At 37.5% G+C, this 22224-nt stretch overlaps 2 protein-coding genes across 3 annotated transcripts; both read left to right on the top strand.

The window, feature by feature from the left end:
* The first annotated feature begins 41 nt into the window (after nucleotides 1-41).
* On the top strand, nucleotides 42-6495 carry LOC130241724 (E3 ubiquitin-protein ligase RNF14-like). Its single transcript, XM_056473651.1, has 7 exons — nucleotides 42-80; nucleotides 810-994; nucleotides 1855-1985; nucleotides 2229-2717; nucleotides 2979-3201; nucleotides 5512-5684; nucleotides 5848-6495. The coding sequence occupies exons 2-7, from the start codon at nucleotides 844-846 to the stop codon at nucleotides 5980-5982; spliced, it is 1302 nt and encodes a 433-aa protein (XP_056329626.1). The 5' UTR covers nucleotides 42-80; nucleotides 810-843; the 3' UTR covers nucleotides 5983-6495.
* An 891-nt stretch (nucleotides 6496-7386) lies between these two features.
* LOC130242211 (E3 ubiquitin-protein ligase RNF14-like) lies at nucleotides 7387-21705 on the top strand. 2 transcript variants are annotated; one of them, XM_056474255.1, is made up of 7 exons: nucleotides 7387-7464; nucleotides 10283-10443; nucleotides 10840-10970; nucleotides 14258-14743; nucleotides 14942-15164; nucleotides 18728-18900; nucleotides 19068-21705. In XM_056474255.1, exons 2-7 carry the CDS (start codon nucleotides 10293-10295, stop codon nucleotides 19209-19211), a joined length of 1308 nt encoding a protein of 435 aa, XP_056330230.1. In that variant the 5' UTR covers nucleotides 7387-7464; nucleotides 10283-10292; the 3' UTR covers nucleotides 19212-21705. The 2 variants fall into 2 exon arrangements, with proteins under 2 accessions (XP_056330230.1, XP_056330231.1); XM_056474256.1 differs by lacking the exon at nucleotides 7387-7464 and having other exon boundaries at nucleotides 10263-10443.
* Nucleotides 21706-22224: the final 519 nt, after the last annotated feature.

Genomic DNA, 22224 nt, shown 5'->3' on the forward strand with positions numbered 1-22224 from the left:
GCGGCCAGTCGAGGAATTGCAGTTTCAATCACTTCCGTACTGGCTTCACAGGGTGGAGACTTAAGCTTGGTAGGAACAAGGTGAGCAAATCTTTTATTTTTCCTGCTCGAACTCTCATTCAGAATAATACAATTTTGAAGTGACCACTTCAATGGTTATTAGTGTAGTTGTTAACCTAACTGTTGACATGTATATTTATGTATTAACATGTTTCATTAAATTGTAATTAGCTATGAGACTATAGTTTGACAGTTCTTTCCAATAGTTTAGTTAATTGTACATATTTGAAGATATTGTAGAATAAGTATTAGGATAAGATGTCCTGAACTGTCCATTCATCTCCACCAAACTTGTTAGTTGTATTTTTATGTCTGAATGAGTGTTCAGATGCGCTATAATGGTCAATATGCATTACATAATATAGTCGCGCATAATAAGGGACCGTCGGAAAATTCCACTCACTGCATTAAAACGTCTACATTGTTTAATTTGTCTTTCCACGAGTAATCAGTTCACATAACATGCACAAATCATAATTATACATGCACAAGTAACTTTAAAATCACATTATAAGTGTGATTTTGTAAAGGGGAACATTATAAATGTGACACGTCGAAGCACGGTAAGTTGTAACACATTGTTTAAACATTTCTACACATGCTGGCATAACATAACATATTACATTTATCTACTATTGCCAAATTAACTCTATATAGATTAAAAATGTGCCCAAACTATAACCTCTGTTTGTGATTCATGTGTTCCATCTGCCAATTATCAGTATTTGAATTAATTGTTCAAATTGACAGTATCTGGTTTTAGATTGATCTCAGGAATGGTCCAATGTCAGACAATCAGGAAGCCCAATCAGATGAACTGCTGGCTCTGGCAAGCATATACGATGAAGAAGAGTTTCACAGGACAGAATTAAGTCAGAAGGGCGAGATCCATCTGTGCCTCGAGCTTCCTCCTGACTTCAGACTGCTGATCAAGGGTGAGAGTTTGTGCAAGAGATGGTTTATTGAACGAGAGGAGTCTGGATGCAGACCTGGTGCAATGCAATCTGAGCTGCATCCAATGCTTTTTAACGGGCTCACCTAACCCTACCCCTCACCGTAACATCACTCACTCCATTGTGTCTGACATTGCATCGCTGAGTGCAATCTCAGCATCATAAAGGCTGCATCCAGATACTATTGCATTGAACAGTTGTCTAGAGTGCTTGATCTCTCTGTGTCTGCTATGAACTATTTTGTACTTTGAACTGTGGTACTATTAGTGACACCAATGAAATGTATTGCACTGTATACTGTTGCCAAAAAAATAAGTCATAATTAACTGAAAAGACAAATAGCAACTTTTTGAAGATGCTAATTTGTGTTGTTTTTGAAACAACTACATTTTTAAACTTCTTTCATTCAAAGAACTCCAAGTAAAGACTTTTCAATGAACTTAATGTGCACAGGAATGAACCTGCCCTAATTTTCACAAGTTCATTTGCAGAATGGGTGCATTGTGGACTATAAATCTGCTAAAATGAACCATGTGGAAAAATATCAATATCATTAGCCCTTTGCACATTTATTATGCATATTATAATACAAATAATCTTGTTTTCACCATAGACTAAAACTGTAGTTGTGCCTTTAAATTAATAACAGTGATGTCACTTCACAAAATAAACTTCCACAGAATGCAGACTGAGGTGCTTTAATTATAACTTGTAGTACACATTAAATATTTATTTTAAATCAATCGCTAAAAAACAAACAAATTCTTATGTAATTAGGAGTTCTGTTGCATGTGCTCTGCATAGTGTTCTATACAGTGTGTTTTTATTAATATGTTTCATAGGGCAGAGACGTGTAGAGGTGGATATTTCCTTTTTGCCGCCCTTGGTTCTGAGTTTTGAACTACCTACAGACTATCCTTCATTATCTGCTCCTGTCTTTACTCTGAGCTCCAAATGGCTATCAAGAGTCCAGGTTTGTCATTTTAGCATTTTAAATTATTAAAATATTTTTATTTTAAAGAACATTAAAGCTGTTTATTTTTAGTTTTTAGTTTAGTTTTGATTTGAAGGGGTTACCCAAAACATTTGGCAATAAGTGTTATACACACTAAAGTTAAAGGAAACCATTAGAAGTATCATATTACATCTTTTATATTTGATATAATGACACAACCATTAAGATAATCATTTAATACCTTGTTATATTTATAAATAGATCACAACACTTTGCAAGAGACTGGATGAACTTTGGGATGAGAACAGGGGCAATGTGGTTCTTTTTACCTGGATCCAGTTCCTTAAGGAAGAGACTCTGCAGTTTCTGAACATCCAGTCTCAACTCGAGATCCAAACCAATGTTTTCCTGCCTCAGTGTGAAACTGCTGAGAGCCAAGCAGCAGACACTGCTGAAGGAGAGCTGGACCAGCGAGCAGTTCTAGAAGCCGATCCTCACAGTGATATATTAACCCAGCTGCTGGATTTTAATGAAGCTCAGAAGAAGAAGGTGTTTGAGGCCACAGTTTTTAGCTGTGGAATTTGCTTTTCTGAGAGTCTGGGCTCCAGCTTTGTGCTCTTCAATGAGTGTCAACATGTTTACTGCAAGACCTGTGTTAGGGATTACTTTGAGATCCAGATTAAAGATGGCAAAGTCCAGTTTCTTTCCTGTCCTGAGGCAGAGTGCACATCCCTGGCTACTCCTGCACAGGTACTTATTCTTCTGTTTGTGTGTGTGCCATTGTATGAGCTGGAGACCCACTATCCCACAGAGTTCAGCTTCAACACAAATTAAACACAACTGAAGCAGCTAAACAGGCTTTCCAGGATGATTTGATAGCAAACACATGCAGGTGTGCTAAAGCAGATTGGAAATAATCTTTGCAGGACAGTGGGTCCCAAGAAGCAGGGTTTAAGACCACTGCTTTAGCTGTTTGAACAGAGAAGTAACACCATTGCACTTCTACAACAGGTGAAACTTCTCATGAGCCAAGAAGATTTTGCTCGCTATGATCGGCTTCTACTGCAGTGGAGTTTGAACCTAATGACTGATGTTGTTTATTGCCCTCGTGTGAGTTGCTGCATGGCTGTGATGCTCGAGCCTGACCGGACCGTGGGTATCTGTCCTTCATGCCGATTTGTTTTCTGCACCCTTTGCAATCGAACATACCATGGCCTCTCTATCTGCAAAGAAAGTAAGAACAAAACATAATGTCCTTTCATCCATGTTTGTGTGTGTACAGCAACTGCCCTTCTTAATGTTGGGGAGTGGATAAGTGCTTCCTGAAAGTTGTAATGGTCTCAGCAGTTTGGTTGAAGGAAGCTCATTCCATAAGAGTGGGAATTAGTTGATTTAAGACTTACTCATTTAACGAAGCTTTGCTCCAAACCAACATTTGAACTTGCTTGGCAAACAAACGCTGCTTCTACTGTCAGCCTGCCTAAACTTTTGAAAACAGCCTTATAACCTATTTTGATCATCTAAAGTTAGCATTAGGATTAATCTGTCTTGAATTAGGATTTAATTTGCCCTGGTTAACATTTTGCCAGTACTGAAGAAAAACAAATCAGTGACATTTTACAAATTGTTTAAGCAGTTTGTGCTGCTGGTCCCAGAAAAGAACTTTGATTTCTACTTATTATGCAGATTTCTGTGTGTTTTTCCATGTTTTACTCCTCAACAGTGTTAGCAGAATAAATAAACCAGAGAAGACTAAAAAGAACGCTATATTACATAATAGCTTCAGAACAGCAGTATTTGAAGGTGTGAAAGTAGTTACCACTTTTGGTGCACTCTGCTTCACTCTGGCTATGGAAACTCAAATACATACTTAGTAGGTTCCCTGTAATTGGCTGTTGGGTTTAGCACAGGATGGTGCCCAGCTTTACTGACCATCTAGCCCGTCCTAGGTCTAAACTTCTGGAACTGGATTTGCTTTTAGCTCTGTGATTTTCCCTCGTGAGCACAAAAGAAACTGTCATCATGACATTCTCCACACCTTTGTAGCAGAAGTGACCATCCCTGTTTAAAGATTTGAGATGTTTTACTGCTTTTGCCTATCAACCCATTCTAAACCCTGCTGTTAAGCCAGTCGTCAAGCTACTCAGTCATATTCCCATGAGGCATCTCAGCTGAACTCAAGCAACTACTATACATTGGCATTACTGAACAAGTGGATGCATTGCTCTGTGTCTCGAACCTAGTGATAGCTATGAAAAGAAATCTCAAACAGGGCTATCTACAGGTACCTTGCTGGGCCGACTGTCTTTGCCAGAAAAAAACTAATTCACCCCAATGACTTCAAGTTCACCTCTGGCAGAGGTAATGTTGTAGCTGATCTACTGTGCCACTCATGTTCAACCTCATCTTGTCACACAATCACACACAGTAGACAATAGAATTCAGAAGTCAGTAAAATCTTTTAATTTATACGATATTCATATAGACTCTATTGTGAAGAAAGCCCAGCAGAGACTGTACTTCCTTCGTCAGCTGAGGAAGTTCAACCTGCCACAGTAGCTGCTCGTACAGTTCTACTCAGCTGTCATCCAATCCATCCTCTGCACTTCAATCACTGTCTGGTTCGGCTGCCAAAACTGACCTCCGTAGACTACAGCGAATAGTCCGGACTGCTGAACGAATCACTGGCACAACCCTTCCTACACTTCAAGAACTGTACTCTTCCAGAGTGAGTAAAAGGGCTCGCAAAATCACTCTGGACCCCTCGCACCCAGCACACTACCTGTTCGAACTGTTACCGTCTGGTCGGCGCTTCAGAGCACCAAGCACAAAAACAGCCAGACACAGGAAAAGTTTCTTTCCTCAGGCTGTCTACCTTATGAACAGTTAAATATTCCCCTTCTGTGCAATAAATATGTGTAATACTTTCTCATACGCACTTGTACACAGCACCTTATATCAATATACAATGCAATACCTTCTACATTCGCACTTGTACACAGCACCTTATAACCTGTATATTTATAACAATCTGTACATACAACTCAACATCCAGGTTTCTTCACTAACCGCATCTGTTTAATGTTCATCTTTTTCTTTTTTCATATTTATTTTGTGTTGTCACTTGTCACTTTATGTACACTGGAAGCTTCTGTAGCCAAAACAAATTCCTTGTGTGTGTGAAGCACACTTGGCAATAAAACTGATTCTGATTCTGATATTTAATAGGGAGCCAATGCAATGATGACAGAACTGGAGTAGCATGATCATATTTCTTTGTTCTAGAAAGCACTCTAGCATCTGCTTTTTGAACCAACTGAGGTTTTTTAATTGGGACTAGAGTGCTTTCTAGAACAAAGAAATACGATCATACAATTCTGGTAAAGAGTAACGTTAAGAGTGATCGCCTAAATGAGCTGTAATGAAAACTAGCCAAAGTTGAAAGCAAATTGTGCACTATGTAAAATATCTTATATTACAGTTTTGGGAATATTTGTTTGCATATATTTTTCAGCATGTTTTTTTTTTTAAATCTTCTTTGCAGTTGAGCTTCGTGGGTTAAAAGAAGCCAAAGAAAAAGAGCAGAAGTTAATTGAAGAAAAAGAAAGGATTGAATATGAAAAGCATCTGGAGGAGATGGAAATGGAGGACACTTCAAGCGATGACTGGTTGATTAAAAACTGTAAACGGTGCCCGACCTGTGGCACTAACATACAGGTCTGCGTCTACTAAAACAGAACTGACACAAGAGATGTCATTTTGAATATTTAAAGGCCTATTATTCATTTAAGGAGCTAAACCTATTCATCTTCTGTAAATATTATTGCATGTAATGCAGAACTCCTTTTGATTTCACCTTTTGTATTTTTATTTTTTATAGAGAATAGGGGGTTGTAACAAGATGATCTGCTCCTCCTGTCGACAGTATTTCTGCTGGTACTGTCTTGCAGTTCTCAGTGGAACTGACACCTACCTTCACTTCAAATCTCCATGCTATAAGCAGACAAATGCTTGATTAATGTCTGCAGTAATGCACATCCTCATGTGCAATGCATAGTCATGTTATGTGCCACAAAATCCATGTGAAGTCTGGGACTTTTATTTTGGTGTACTTGTTGATTTTGTACTCCATATCCAGTTGCTCACAGTCAACATCTTTGTAGGTACTCTCCATATTTCATTTATGGTACACTACTACAAATATTCTTCCTACCATATTAAATTTTTTTGAATGACGGAGATGTTTATGGATAAGTTTAGATTTTGTGGGGGTTTGGCAACTGTCATAGCAGTTTCCAAAAACCATCATTAGCCTACTAATGTCGCAAGTTTCGTCATTACAAACATAGATCACTGATTTGGTGTTCCAACGAACATTCGCAAACTGCATCGCAAACATGTGCCTTTGCAACTACTCCTCTAGAGCTGTAGTTATAATTGGGAAATAGAGAGGGATAAGCCTTTGCCAAATGCTATTTAAATGTGCATTTAATTTTTTATTATTATAAATATATAGGCCTATTAATATTAAAACATCAATTAAACAGTTTTAACTGTGTATATTTGTTTATATATATATATATATATATATATATATATATATATATATATATATATATATACATATATATATATATATATATATATATATATATATATATATATATATATATATATATATATATATATATATATATATATATATATATATATATATATATACACACACACACACACACTAATATACATTTTTAAAAATGTATTGTTTATCATTTAAAAACAAACTAAATAATAGGTAACATTTTATTTTGATGGTCCATTTGAGTATTAGTAGACTGTCTGCTTAATATCTGCTGATACTGCTCCTTCAACAGACATTTAACTGACTATAAGAAACTTTGGAAGTACATGTCAACTTACACTAACCCCAACCCCAACCCTAACCTCACAGTCTGCTTATAATCTAGTTAGTTGGCATGTAGAAGCAATTTAATGTAAATTTAACAAACGGACTGACAAAATCAAGTGTGACCTAATAAATTTAAATATGTTTATTTGTCCACGTGATTTATCATTAATGTATATTTTTATTATTTGATTAATCGACATTTTAAAAGATGAAATAAACAACCTGTTATAAAACAGTCTATTTACCTGTTTTATTGCCTTATTAAACGACATTAAAAACAAATGATAAACATTAAATATGTATTTTTATTTGTCCATTTAAATGTGGTTTATTTGTACACATTTTTATGTTTCAACTATTAAATTAATCATTCGATTCTTCATTTTATTTTGAAGTGGCACTCCTGATTCTCCTTAGTAAATACTTCTTTTCCTGTGTAGTTAAAGGTTTTATTATGGTGGAGTCTGTGAAACTGATTTTCTTTTGAAATCAGCCTCTAGCGGCCAGTCGAGGAATTGCAGTTTCAGTCACTTCCTTATTGGTTTCACGGGGGAGACCGGCAGGAGACTGACGCCTGGGAAGAACAAGGTGAGCATATCAATCTTTTAATTTTCCTGCCCATTCAGAATAATACAAGTTTGAAGTGACCATTTTAATTATTATTTAATATAGTTGTTAACACAATTGTTGATGTGTATGTGTTAACGCCTTTCATTTAAAGTTATTATGTTGTTGGTTGGCTTAGTTTGACATAGTTTCCAATAGTTTAATTAAGTCTACATATTTGGCAACATGTTATATTAGGATATGCTGTCCTGAACTTTCCATCAATGTTTATCTTATCCAGACTTGTTGTTAGCAGCATTTTTTATGTATTTGATTAAGCGTTCAGATGCGCAATGGTCAGTATGCATTACGTAATATAGTCTCGCATGTTAAGGGACCGTCGGAAAATTCCACTCACTGCGTTAAAACGTCGGGATTGGTGAATTTTTTTCGACTACTTATCAGTGCAAATAACATGCACAAATAATATTTATACATGTATGAATAATACCAACAATTAATAATCACACCATAAATCGTCACCTTGGAGTTATAAGGTTCTATCTGACATTTTTGTTATTAACATATTCTTATTAAATGACAACTTATTTACATTATGGGATGTTTTTTATAAGTTGTTTAGATTTTAAGACTTTTTATAAAAAAAAAAAAAACAAATGTTACACACACATACTGTTTGCTATGGAATGCAAAAACTTTGAGCCTCAATATCTCAAAATCATTCAGATAGCAGATATAACCTTATAATTCCAAGGAGATGAAATGTTGTAGAAGGGGCACACAGTTATTCTCGATTTTCATATGTTGCCAGTACTTCTATTATGTTAAATTAATGCAAAGATTAGGTGGAACACACATTGTTTAAACATTTCTACACATAATATAACACATAATATAATATAACACACTAGCATAATATAACACATGACACAAATCTACTATTGCCATATCAACACTATATAGAGAAAAAATGTGCCAAAAAACATTATTCCATTAGTATTATTCTATTATTACATCTATATGATTCTGCAGCATTAGTAATGTAATGTTTCTGGATGTCTGAAAATGTTTAGTTTTTTTTTTTTTTCATCTTCCCACATTATTTCAAGGAGTACTTTATTAATATGCTACAACTTGTTGTTGTAAATAGGGCCATCACAAGCACTTCTTGCAACGATTTTATTGTGAAACTTCAACATAAGTGTTTTTTTTTATTCTTAAAACACACCATTAGTCTATTCTGTCTTAACTTTTATTTTATTGAGAGATTATTTTATTTGTCCTGTATGTGTTTTTTTTTCTTTTCATTAGATTAGGCAACATTTGAAGCTGGCATATGGTTGCTTTATAATATTCCCCTCATACTGTATGTTACCTATAGGAGTTGTTATTTTGTTTCACTTCCATTCTTTTGTAGTAAATAGTGAAAAACTGTAGGGCAGGGGTCACCAAACTTGTTCCTGGAGGGCCGGTGTCCTGCAGATTTTAGCTCCAACTCTAATCAAAAACACCTGAACAAGCTAATCAAGGTCTTACAAGGTATACCTGAAACATCCATGGAGGTGTGTTAAGGCAAGTTGGAGCTAAACTCTGTAGGGACACCGGCCCTCCAGGACAGAGATTGGTAGGGTATACGCTATTATTATGAAATAAAATGACATATTCATTCATGCATATCCAGTGGTGGAAAACTACTTGGCCAAAAATGTAACGCAAGTAGAGTAAAGTTATCTGTTGTAAATATTACTCAACGTATGAGTAAAAAGTTGACCTTTCAAAAGCACTCATGAGTAGTGAGTATCACTCTGTAAAAAGCTGATGCATTTACATGTAATTTGTGGATGTGTGTGAAAACGTAACATTCTGTAGTGCATTTACTTATTGCCCAGCAGGCACACAACGTCATAAGACGTTAATATTAGGTTAGATTTAGGTTGTGATGTCAGGTGGCCAAAATTCAATGTCTAGCCAGCGTCTAGGGACAACGATATTTTAATGTCAAATCACTGGATATTTGCTTGATTTTAGATCGTGTTAGAAAGAATCCCAAATTTATTCGTCAGCTAGGGGAAGCAAAATCCAACATCTGATAGACGTCATAGTGGTAACGCCCACACAACGTCAAGCTGTAACAGCATTAGACGTTGATATTTGGTTGATTTTAGGTTGGACGTTGTGCACTGATGTCAGCCTGACGTTGGGTTCTGATGTCAACACGATTTTCATTTCCAAACATAATGCAACGTATCCACAACGTTGAGGTACAACGTCAATCTGACGTCATGATGCCATTTCAGTCATCATACAGTAAACATTTGTCATCTTCTCATCAGTGATGTGCATCTAAACAGTCTCTGGATCATTGCGTGTAAAGATTTTGAACATCTTCTTGGACACTTTTAATGCTTCCAAACAGTTTGCTGTGATTATAAACCGCCGATGTCTTGAGGTAGTTCATTAAGATGCGATTTACCTTCTATGTGCGATTTGATTGGACAGGAATCACAGGAGTGATTTTTCTAATCCCAATAGACAAGAAAAAAATAAAGTAGTGACTGCAGGTTGAAGGAAAGTAGTGGAGTAAAAGTGCTAATACAGCACTGAAATGTACTCAAGGGAAAGTAAAAGCACACATTTTTAAAACTACTTAGTAAATTACAATTCCTGAAAAACTATTCAATTATATTTACATTACAAATAGTCCATTTCTAGTACAGTAAATACAGATTTTGATTGTAAACTTGATAATGTTTAGTCTGGGCCTGTCATTTATTCATCTTCCAGTTATCAGCATGTGAATTCATTGTTAAAATTGTCAGCATATGCTCCTTGATCTCAGGAATGGTCCAATGTCAGACAATCAGGAAGCCCAATCAGATGAACTGCTGGCTCTGGCAAGCATATACGATGAAGAAGAGTTTCGCAGGACAGAATCAAGTCAGAAGGGCGAGATCCATCTGTGCCTCGAGCTTCCTCCTGACTTCAGACTGCTGATCAAGGGTGAGGGTTTAGTTGTCTAGTGTGCTTGAGCTCCAGCTGGAGTCTCTCTGTGCATGCTATGAACTATGTTGTACTTTAAACAGTATTGTACTTTGAACTGTGATGCTATTAAATATCAATAGAAGTAACATGAATTATGCGTATTAAACACCAAAAATTGTGTTTTCAGCATACAGTTAAATGTATGGTGAAATTCTGTTAGGTTAATTCGTAATTGTGTTATAAATGTTACTTACTTCATGGACAAAACAAAATTACACAGCATTCAGTGCTGTACCTTTAACTTGCAGTGCACATTCAGTGTTTTTAATCACCAATCAATTGGTAAAAGAAATTCTGCTGCATGTGCACTGCATTGTCTTCATGAATATACATGTTTTCATGCAAATGTTTCAGGGCAGACACGTGCAGAGGTGGATATTTCCTTTTTGCCACCCTTGGTTCTGAGTTTTGAACTACCTACTGACTATCCTTCATCATCTGCTCCTGTCTTTACTCTGAGCTCCATATGGCTATCAAGAGTCCAGGTTTGTCATTTTTTAGCATTTTAAATGATCAGATATTTACGTTATTATTTTTTTCAGTAGAACTTTAAAGTTTTTTTTGTTGTTGAATCTGCTTAGTAATTCATTAAAGGGAACATAGTTGACCTCTTTTTTATGATTTAATATTAATATTCTGGTTCTTCTGAGTGTGCCAGTTTAGGTTCAGTTTAAAACACAATTCAGATTGTTTTATTATAATGTGTTAAAAAGTGTCATGTTGGGGGCGTGTCCACAATTCGCTGATTTAGGGGTGTGTTGCTTCACATGTAAATTAGTTTCGGCTTCCCGCCAACGTAACAAGGGGGCGGAGCCATGAGCTCACCCGCTCTGCGTTTGCAACAGTCTGACAGGCAGACGGAGAAGGAGAGAGAAGATCGTACATGTACGACTCTGACTCAGACCAAGCAGAGAGTACAAAATCATTTGTGTCTTTGTACAGTTTTACAGCCAACTGTGTGCTAGTTTCAAGTGCCGAGCTTGTACACAGAAACTAATAACCACGCACACTGAATTAACTTTGACTGAGGCACCGGATGCGCCGCTCGAAGCCGCGACACGGCACACCAGACACTCTCTGTAGCGCGGCAGAGACATGAAGTGTCCCGAATCGTCGCGCCACGCATTTTTGAATTCTAAACAGGTTTCTGCAGCGGTCCGCGGCGCCCAGCCGTCGACTTGAGTGTACCCTGATAGAAACCGATGTTTAGAATTCTAAAACGCATGCTAGTTAAGATCACAGGGAGCTTCTGGGATCGCGAGAAATGCAAACGGCTGAAGTATAAGGTAGACTCAATGAGAAGTACACATGTTTGCAAACCTACCTAAAGATACAACCAATAATTCCGATTAGAGCGATAATGTGGAGAATATTGCTCTTGTGTTGAGCCCAATGAGCCTTGCATCTAAACATAGAGCTAGCGTGTTCCTTTAGTGATATCGCTTCGACTCGCGCTGAAAATGGCGGACGTGAATCAACAAACTGAGGATATGATGACGCGCCTGTCAATCAATATTGGTGGGCGGGGGGACCGCTCTCCTATGTAAAGTTGCGGTCGATTTGAAAACAGCTCCAATTGGTCCACCGTTTTTTATGTTGTTAAATTGAAAAAAAGCACTGGATGTGTTTATATCACCCCAATATGACGCTCTATACACCATACATGCACATATGTCTGTCCAAACAGCTTGAAAAGTAGATTTTTTACCATATGTGCCCTTTAAAGTCTCATAAAACAAAGCAAAACAAAAAGGTAAATGTGCTTTTACCTAGCTAATTTAGTCTAGGGACTTTAGAATTATAACTGTACATTGGGAAAGCATGTCAGTGGACCCAAGAGGGGAGACTTGATGGCAATTAGAACATATAGACTAACCCTATCGAGGGGGGGTGCTACATATGATAAGCTGGTTAGCGGGTAGGGAAGACACGGGTCCACCTGAAAGGGGGAACAATCTGTGGCTAAAATAAGCATATGGGATCACCAACGGTGACCGTGCATTGTGGCATTGAACCCCAGCCTGTGAGTAGACCAAGCAGGCATACCAAGCGCTGACCGAAAATGCCACCAGAATCCTGACCCTCCTGACTGATACCAATGTGACCAGCAGAGCTGCCTTCATGAACAGAAAACTTATAGATACTGAATCGAGTGGCTCAAACGGACCTCATCATAACCCCTGGGGCTAGAGAGATCCCAAGAGGGCAAGAGAGGGGGATGGGGATGGAATTAACCATCTCATGCCAAGCGCCTTTGAGGAACCGGCTGATGAGGTTATGCTTTTCCAGCGTGTTACCATCCGCTGCCCCACAGAGAGCGGGGATTGCAGCATGCCAAACCCTCAGTGGGTGAGAGCCTACGCTCCAGCTTTCCTGAAGGAAGAAAACACAACACTAATCTGGCATGTCCGGTGTTCTTCTCCACACAGCGAATAGACTCCATTTCAGGACGTAGCATGCCTCAATAGGGTGCTCTAGCCTGAGTGATGGTGTTAACCATCAAACTGGTAGGTCACCTAAGTCCTCTGCTCTCTGTCTAGAAACCGTCCATGGAGGTTCCAGAACCCTGCGTGGGTGCCAGAGGGTGCTCGTCCCAGAGAAAGGAAGTGCTTCCTTTGGGAAATTCGTCAGGGAGGGTTATCAGGCAAGGAGTGTGAGTTCAGAAACTCAGGTCCAGTTGGGCCATGGAGGCACAGCGAGCAGGACCCGCTCCTCGTCTCCTCGCAGGCTCACTGGGGAAAAAGCTATTTAGCCTCATGACTCCGGAGCAAGCTGAGACATGCGGTGGTTGTGCACATCACCCAAATGAATGATCCACGCTATTGCAGCCAAGCTGACCATCCTAACCAAGCCGTGTTTTCCCTCCTGTACCGGTAGGGACCAGCTTAGAGCGACAATGCCAAACCCAGACTCATCCTTCAGATTGCCAGACAGAGAAATGTGATTGGTCACTCCAGAGAACACGGCTCCTCTGCTCTAGAGTCCAGTTTTGGCCTGCTTTAAACCACTTTTCATTGCATTTGGTGATGTAAGGCTTGGATGCAGCTGTTCAGCCATGTAAATTTGTTCGATGATTCTCTCTACACACTGTTCTTGAGCTGAACTGAGGGCCATCAACTGTTGATTATGGTATAGATTGAATATTGCACAGATGGCAAACTATTACTGCACCACACTTGGGGCTGCCATGGCCTAATGGTTAGAGAATTGGACTTGTAATTCAAAAGTCACAGAATCAATTCTCGGCACTGGCAGGGATTGTATGTAAAGAGTGAATTACCAGTACCATGGCTGAGATAAGTCCTTTGAGCAAGTCACAGATCCCCCAACTGTTCCCTGCTTGCCACAGCAATGGCTGCCCACTGCTCTGGGTGTGTGTGTGTGCTCTTGAATGGGTTAAATGCACAGCACAAACTAGTTTGGGTCACCATACGTGGTCATGTCTTGACATTCTATTCCTTTTCTTTCATTTGCTTGAATTGACTGAGCTCCCCATTCTATCAAAATTGTTTGTAGACGCATTTGCATGCCTAGGTTGTTAAACTCTAGTAATCATAGAAGTGCTTGAAACACCTGAATTTAGGGATTTAGAGGAGTGCCCTAAACCTTTGGCAATATAGGTTTCAATACACATTAAAGCTAAAGCACTAGCGTTACCTCTTTTATATATAAAAAAAAATTAGTCTTTGGGACATTTTATTGACATAATGATATATACACAACCATTCAGATGAACTCTGCTCAGTTAATATATTGTTTATTGTATAAATAGATCACAACACTTTGCAAAAGACTGGATGAACTTTGGGAAGAGAACAGGGGCAATGTGGTTCTTTTTACCTGGATTCAGTTCCTAAAAGAAGAGACTCTACAGTTTCTGAACATCCAGTCTCCACTTGAGATCCAACCCAATGGTGTCCAGCCTCAGGGTGAATCTGCAGAGAGCCAAGCAGCAGCTGCTACAGAAGAGCTGGACCAGCGAGCAGTTCTAGAAGCTGATCCTCACAGTGATATATTAACCCAGCTGCTGGATTTTAATGAAGCTCAGAAGAAGAAGGTGTTTGAGGCCACAGTTTTTAGCTGTAAAATTTGTTTTTCTGAGAACCTGGGCTCCAAATTTGTGCTCTTCAAAGAGTGTCAACATGTTTACTGCAAGACCTGTGTGGAGGAGTACTTCAAGATCCTGATTAAAAATGGTGAAGTCCAGTTTCTTTCCTGTCCTGAGCCAGAGTGCACCTCCCTGGCTACTCCTGCACAGGTACTTTTTTGTTTGTGTTTGTGCCATTGTAAAACCTGGAGACCCACTATCCTGCAGAGTTCAACTCCAACTGTAATTAAACATACCTGAAGCATGTTGTAAATAATCTTTGCAGGACAGTGGGTCCCAAGAAGTAGGGTTAAAGAGCTGCCTTAGCTGAACAAAAGTTTAAGTAACGCCATTGCACTCCTACAACAGGTGAAACTTCTCGTGACCCAAGAAGATTTTGCCCGCTATGATCGGCTCCTTCTGCAGTGGAGTCTGAACCTAATGACTGATGTTGTTTATTGCCCTCGTGTGAGTTGTTGCATGGCTGTGATGCTCGAGCCTGACCGGACCGTGGGCATCTGCCCCTCATGCCAGTTTGTTTTCTGCACCCTCTGCAAACGAACATACCATGGGCTCTCTATCTGCAAAGAAAGTAAGATCAAACTGAAATGTCCTTTTATCCATGTTTGTGTGTGTGTGTGTGTGTGCGTGCGTGTGTGTGTGTGTGTGTGTGTGTGTGTGTGTGTGTGTGCATGTGTGTACAGCAACTGCCTTTTGTTAAGGTGTGGTTCTCAAGTGCTTCTTGAAAGTTGTAATGGTCTGGTTTGGTTAAAGGAAGTTCATTCCACCAGAGGCTGCATGTCTTGATGAGTTAAGACTCATTTAAGGCTCATTTGATTAGTCTCTGGCTCCAAATCAGCACGCAAACTGCCTTGGTGCCAACAATGATGTGCTTGCAAGAACAGTCAGGTCTAACAAGACAAATCGGATCACATCAAAATCTGCTGAACAGTACTGAACTGTACCGCTCAGTGGAAACGAGAGGGAATCTGTCTTATTCAGCTCATCTGCAGTTTCCTTCAGATGTTTTGTGTAGTAGTCCAATAGCTTACAAAAATCTAAAGTCAAACCATTCTGTTTTTGCTTAAAATTTCTATATTACACAATCAAATCTAATCGTTAGTTAAATGAATGATTACATCCCTAATTCAGTGATTGTGTTCCAATTCAGATATGTTTAGCTCATACTGTATGTGACATAGATCAGGGAAGGACAGTGAAGGTGGACTCATCAGAGAACAATACATGTTTCACATTGTCCACAGCCCAAGATTTTCACTGCTGGCACCATTGAAACCAATGTTTGGCATTGGCATGAGTCACCAAAGATTTTGCTATAGCAGCCTGACCATAAATATTGACCCTGTGAAGCTCCCGAAGAAACAGTTTTGGTGGAAACGGGAGAGTTGAGGTGCACATTTAATTCTGCAGTGTGTTTGGCAGCTGTGGGTTTTATGTTTTTTTGGATAGAATCTGGGTTAGCACATGGACATCTCTTTCAAAGAGTTTCGTCTTGCGTCCGCAGTTACTCCTGTTGGATGTGGTTCATCATTCTTGGTGGTTTGCTGACATTAGCCTGGATACCATGGCTCTTGATACGTCACATAAAACTTAATGTCTTGGTCATTTGCGCCAGTGAGACGCGCACCAAGTATTTGTCCTCTTTGGATCCTCTGATATGTCTGTCATAATGTTGTGTGCATTGCAGTAGTTTAAGCAAAACTGTGCTATAACACTGCTAATTAAATCTTCACTATAAAGGCTGGCCACCAGGCTGCTCAAATTTAGCCATGAAACCTCCAACACTAAATTGGTCAGTGTTTCAGTTTTATTGACCAATCCCTGTACAGTATCTAGCTAGCATCAAGCATATCTACCCCTTTAAGCATGCACAGTGTTTCAGGTGGTATATCAAGTGTGAACACACAAATGAATGACCAAATTCTGCTTTGGAGGTCATCTGATCAAATTATGAAGGCAGCATAGATGTTTTCATATTCGATATCCCACAATCCTGTCTCTAAGAAACATGGCATCGAAATGTGCCGATTGGGTCTTTTTGTTGTAAATGTCGGTTTTTGACCAATTTTTTCCACATTTGATAGTATTTATACTAAGATGTTAGTGTTGTAGTGAGTGTTTTTAATTATATTACTATAGTACAACCCCAAATCAGAAAAAGTTAGGACAGTATGGAAAACGCAAATAAAAAAAGAACGTAGTGATTTCCAAATTTACTTTGACTTGTATTTCATATCAGACAAAATGAACACTAAATATTTCATGTTTTGTCTGATCAACTTAATTTTATTGAGCAACTTCATTGTAAATATACATCCTTTCCTGTCATTCAGACCTGCAACACATTCCAAAAAAGCTGGGACAGGATCAGTTTAGGGCAAGTAATCAGGTAAACTAGTTAAATAACGATGTGATTTGAAACAGGTGATGTCAACAGGTGATTGTAATTATGATTTTCTACAAAAGCAACATTCAAGAAAGGTCAAGTCCTTTAGGAGCAAGGATGGGTGGATGGGTCAGTATGTAAAAAAAATATTGAAATGTTTAAAAACAATGTTCCTCAAAGCAAGATAGGAAGACATTTGGATATTTGACCTTCAACAGTGCAGAACATCATTAAAAGATTCAAAGAATCTGGAGGAATTTCAGTCCGTAAAGGACAAGGGCGCAAGCCTAAACTGAACAACCGTGATCTCTGATCTCTCAGGCTGCGCTACATTGAGAATCATCATTCATCTATAAGTGATATGACCACATGGCCTCAGGACTGCTGCGGCTAACTTATGTCAAGTACCACAATATGAAGTTCCATCGTCAAATGCCAAAACTGAACTGTGCCAAAAGGAAGCCCTATGTTAACAGTGTCCACTAAAGCGCCGTCGACTTCTCTGAGCTTGGATGCATCTGGGATGGACCATCACACAGTGGAAATGTGTACTGTGGTCAGATGAATCAGTATTTCAGGTATTTTTTAATTGACGCCTTTGCGCTCCGGACCAATGAAGAAAAGGATCATCCAGACCAAAATTTAGGGTCTGTTATGGTATGGGGTTGTGTCAGGGCCCGTGGCAAAGGTAACTTGCACTTCTGTGATGGCACCATTGATTCTGAAAAGTACACTGAGATTTTGGAGCACAATATGCTGCCTTCGTTTCCAGGGACACCCATGCATATTCCAACTAGACAATGCAAAACCACATGCTGCACACATTACAAAGTCCTGTCTGCAGAGGAAGAGGAGACAGGTATTTGACTGGCTTGCCTGCAGTCCCAACCTGTCTTCAATAGAGAATGTGTGGTGAATTTTTAAGTGCAAAATGCGACAACGAAGACCCTGTACTGTTGCCCATTTTAAGACTTGTTTGCAGGAAGAATGGGACAAAATTACACTTGAAACACTTCATCACTTGGTGTCTTCAGTCCCTAAATGTCTTTTAAGTGTTGTGAAAAGGAATGGCAACACTGCAAAGTGGTAAATGCTCTACTGTTTTTTTTTTTAATGTAACGTTTTTTTTAAATGTGTTGCAAGAACCAAAATTGGAAAACACGTTTGCTTAAAAAACTAAATAAATAAATAAATAAATAAATAAATAAATAAAAAATCACCAGGAACAAATAATGGAATTAAATAATGTTTGTTGTATTGTCTGCAATGAAATTTATTTGCATTTTCAATACTGTCCCATCTTTTTCTGATTTGAGGTTGTATATTATATTATATTATATTATATTATATTATATTATATTATATTATATTATATTATATTTTATTATATTATATTATATTATATTATATTATATTATATTATATTATATTATATTATATTATGTTATGTTATGTTATATTATATTATATTATATTTTATTATATTATATTATATTATATTATATTATATTATATTATATTTTATTATATTATATTATATTATATTATGTTATGTTATGTTATGTTATGTTATGTTATATTATATTATATTATATTATATTATATTATATTATATTATATTATATTATGTTATGTTATATTATATTATATTATATTATATTATATTATGTTGAATTATATACAGTTGTGAAAATAAACTTTTACATACAGTATATGTTTCAGCATGTTATTTTAATCTTCTTTTGCAGTTGAGCTTCGCATGTTGAAAGAAGCCAGAGAAAAAGAGCAGGAGTTACTTGAAGAAACAGAAAGGCTTTACTATGAAAAGCGGCTGGAAGAGATAGAAACCGAGGACACTTTAAGTGAAGACTGGGTGACAAAAAACTGTAAACAGTGTCCAATATGTCACACGAACATACAGGTCAGCATAAACTATAACATAATTGATTAAAGTTTAAATGTATATTTTAGCTTTATATTATATATTATATAGCTTTATATTTTATACTTTATATGTTTATATTAGCTACCAATATAGCTTGTAATGCAGAACACCTTCATTCACATTTTGTTGTTGTTTTTTAACAGAAATCAGATGGCTGTAATAAGATGACCTGCTTTTCATGCCGAGGGTATTTCTGCTGGCTCTGTCTTACAGTTCTCGGTGGATCAGACCCCTACCTTCACTTTAGAGACTCAGAGTCTCCATGCTATAACCAGCAAGATGCTTGATAATGCGCAAAGCAAAGTCATGTTATAAGAGAAAGAGAGAAAGAGAGAGAGAGAGAGTTTAATTCAATTGAATTCATGTTTATTTCTATAACGCTTTTACAATGTAGAGTGTGTCAAAGCAGCTTAGCATAGTTCTAGTAAAGTTCAGATTTCAGAGTTGAAGTTCAGTTTAGTTCAGTTCAGTGTGGTTTAAATTTCACTGCTGAAAGTCCAAACGAAATCAATTGATGCACAGCTCCACAAATCTTAGTGGCGAGGAAAAAAAACTTCATCAATTGATGAAGTGAAGGGAAAAAACCTTGAGAGGAACCAGGCTCAGTTGGGCAAACTAGTGGTTTAGTTTAGTTTAGTTTAGTTTAGTTTAGTTTAGTTTAGTTTAGTTTAGTTTAGTTTAGTTTAGTTTAGTTCAAGTCAGGGATGTCAAACTCAATTCCTGGAGGGCCGCAGCCTAGCACAGTTTAGTTCCAACCCTAATTAAACACACCTGATCAAACTAATTAAGTCTTTCAGTCTTGTTTGAAACCTACAGGTAAAGCTGCTGTCACACCGGGCTTTGTGTGTGTGAAATTCTGTCGTGCAGCGCTGCGAAAAGGGGCGGGATTCAACAAGATGATTAGCCGTTAAAAAAAGCGAGCGATTGCTCCATAATTTAAATTTCTGTCCAGAGAGGTCCTGTTTTAATCCTCGATTGGTCTCACGCAGTCAAGTGATGCGATTTCGCAGGTCAGAGTTCACCAAGCTTGAACTTTGCACCGCAGCAACATGCAAAACTTGACGCATGACCTTGCGTTTCCGGTCTGACGCATTCGCGTGCGCATGAATGGAAGTCTATGGGAGGAAAAGCCCAGTGTGACCGCAGCTTAAGTGTGTTGAAGCAGGGCTGGAATAAACTGTGCAGGGTTTGGCCCTCCAGGAATTAAGTTTGACATCTCTGGTTTAGGTATCATTGGCGTCACACTTCATAATAAGTTTCCGTTGGTTCATTTTAGTTAATGTATTTATTAATATGAAATATTTCACATTTCCGGGTTTCTCAGTAGCGGAAGTCGTCATACACAGAGTGCAGTAAATGGGTACTTTACATTAATTCTTTTTTTTTTTACAATCCTATTTGCTGAAACAATGAAAGAAAAAACTCCATGATGGTGTTATCAAGGGTTTCAGAAGAAAAAAAAATTATGTGAGACTGAAAACGGCAGCCAGAAGAGAGAACAACGTCAAATTCACTGTCCTGTCTATAGATGCTGTGTTAGAAACACCTCACATAAGCGATAATTTGTTTTTTTTGTAATTTGATGCAAGGATGATATAATACATAAATGCATATAAATGTTCATGTGTTTTAAGATGCGGATGTATGTTAAACGTATCATACGAGTCTTGTGAAAAGGGTCCATTGTAAGGTGTTTCCATTGTTGTTTGTAACTCAAACCAATTGCTGTTTCTGGTTACTCCTAAATAGTGCATTATTAGCATCATTTCCCACATTAAATCATCAAATTTAATTAATGTTTACGATCTTATGTTAAGTAGAACAAATCATATTGTGTTTGGAGTTTTCAGAATCAGCATTTCAACATACTTTGATTTTAATTCTAATCATGTATTCTAATTTCTGTTTATTATAAAATGTAAAATGAAGGGAAATTATTGATTAAAAACATCATTTTCAGTTGAGTTAATTGCCATAATTTAACATTTTTAAAAATCAGATCTTTTATTTGCGGCTGAAATTGTTTATTTGTTATGTATTTATTTTATTTATTAACTATTTTGAGAGATTTAGACAAACAAATCTAATATATACATTAGAGCTGGGTGCCAATTCAGATGTCCTGATTAGATTTAATCCTTATCCTGATTCTCTCATTAAAAAATAAAACAAAATACAAACAAACTAAATTAAATTTTAAAATCGTTTTGCCCAGAACTACCCGTAATGTACGTTCTGTCATTCTGACAACCTCTGATTTGCAGATTTGTAGTACATTTTAAATGGGTAAATAAGATCCTGCATTACCGTAATAAACCTTTATTTTTAATCTAAATACAGTTATTATTTCCTATTTATAATAGAAGCACGTTATTTTTGCCCAAAGAAAAGCTATTATTTTTAAAAGCACTTTATCACTTGCACTTTTTAAATGTATGTACATCAAGTATAGCATCCACATTTTACTGAGATTTATTTATTCACTTTTAAGCAATCAGACACATAAATCCGTTCCCTATTTGCAATATTTCTCTGTTCAATAGCACCTTGCAAAAAACAAGATGCCAAACAATTAAGTGATTTTTTACATTTTTTTGAAGCATTATTATGCATGCAATTCTGTGTGAAAATGTCATTTTTCTATAGTTGTTTATGAATATAAGGTGTCTGGTTTTGTCTCCACAAACAAATGTCTAACAGAGGACGATCAATTTCTGCTTGTCAGACTGAGCATTGAGAAATGCGACTAATGCTATTCAATGAATTCTCTTCATGATTTAAGGGTGTACATTTCTTCGTAATTTATTTTCATTGTCAATGTGTAGTTATTGCAGCAGCATTGTGGATTATCAGACACACCGTATTTTACTGTTATTTTCAATGTGGTGTAAGTGCTTTTATTATGTTCATACATTTGGTGTCATTTATTACGTGGCTCTTTGTGTGCGGAATAGGTTAAATGTTTAAATCACCTCTTGTGAGAGTTAAGAAATTATTTACTGTTACTACATTTAATACTATGTCAACCTATTCTGTGAAAAATTAACAATAACAACAATAAAGCCTACATGGAAGCACTAGAGCAGGGGTCACCAATCTCAGTCCTGGAGGGCCGGAGTCCCTCCAGGGTTTAGCTCTGCAACTTGCCTCAAAACACCTGCCTGGGTGTTTCAAGTATACCTAGTAAGACCTTGATTAGCTTGTTCAGGTGTGTTTAGAGTTGGAGCTAAAATCTGCAGGACACCGGCCCTCCAGGAACAAGTTTGGTGACCTCTGCACTAAAGTTAAGTTAAGCAATAA

The sequence above is a fragment of the Danio aesculapii genome, chromosome 15 (assembly GCF_903798145.1).
Source record: "Danio aesculapii chromosome 15, fDanAes4.1, whole genome shotgun sequence".
NCBI classification, from domain to species: Eukaryota; Metazoa; Chordata; class Actinopteri; order Cypriniformes; family Danionidae; genus Danio; species Danio aesculapii.

Bases quoted from the DNA above. Each gene is read 5' to 3' on its own strand.
- LOC130241724 (XM_056473651.1), top strand. From the start codon at position 844: ATGTCAGACAATCAGGAAGCCCAATCAGATGAACTGCTGGCTCTGGCA. The intron at 1,986-2,228 runs GTTTGTCATTTT...ATTTATAAATAG, and splicing joins AATGGCTATCAAGAGTCCAG to ATCACAACACTTTGCAAGAG. The intron at 2,718-2,978 runs GTACTTATTCTT...CTTCTACAACAG, and splicing joins CCCTGGCTACTCCTGCACAG to GTGAAACTTCTCATGAGCCA.
- LOC130242211 (XM_056474256.1), top strand. From the start codon at position 10,266: ATGCTCCTTGATCTCAGGAATGGTCCAATGTCAGACAATCAGGAAGCC. The intron at 10,444-10,839 runs GTGAGGGTTTAG...CAAATGTTTCAG, and splicing joins CTTCAGACTGCTGATCAAGG to GGCAGACACGTGCAGAGGTG. The intron at 15,165-18,727 runs GTAAGATCAAAC...CTTCTTTTGCAG, and splicing joins GCTCTCTATCTGCAAAGAAA to TTGAGCTTCGCATGTTGAAA.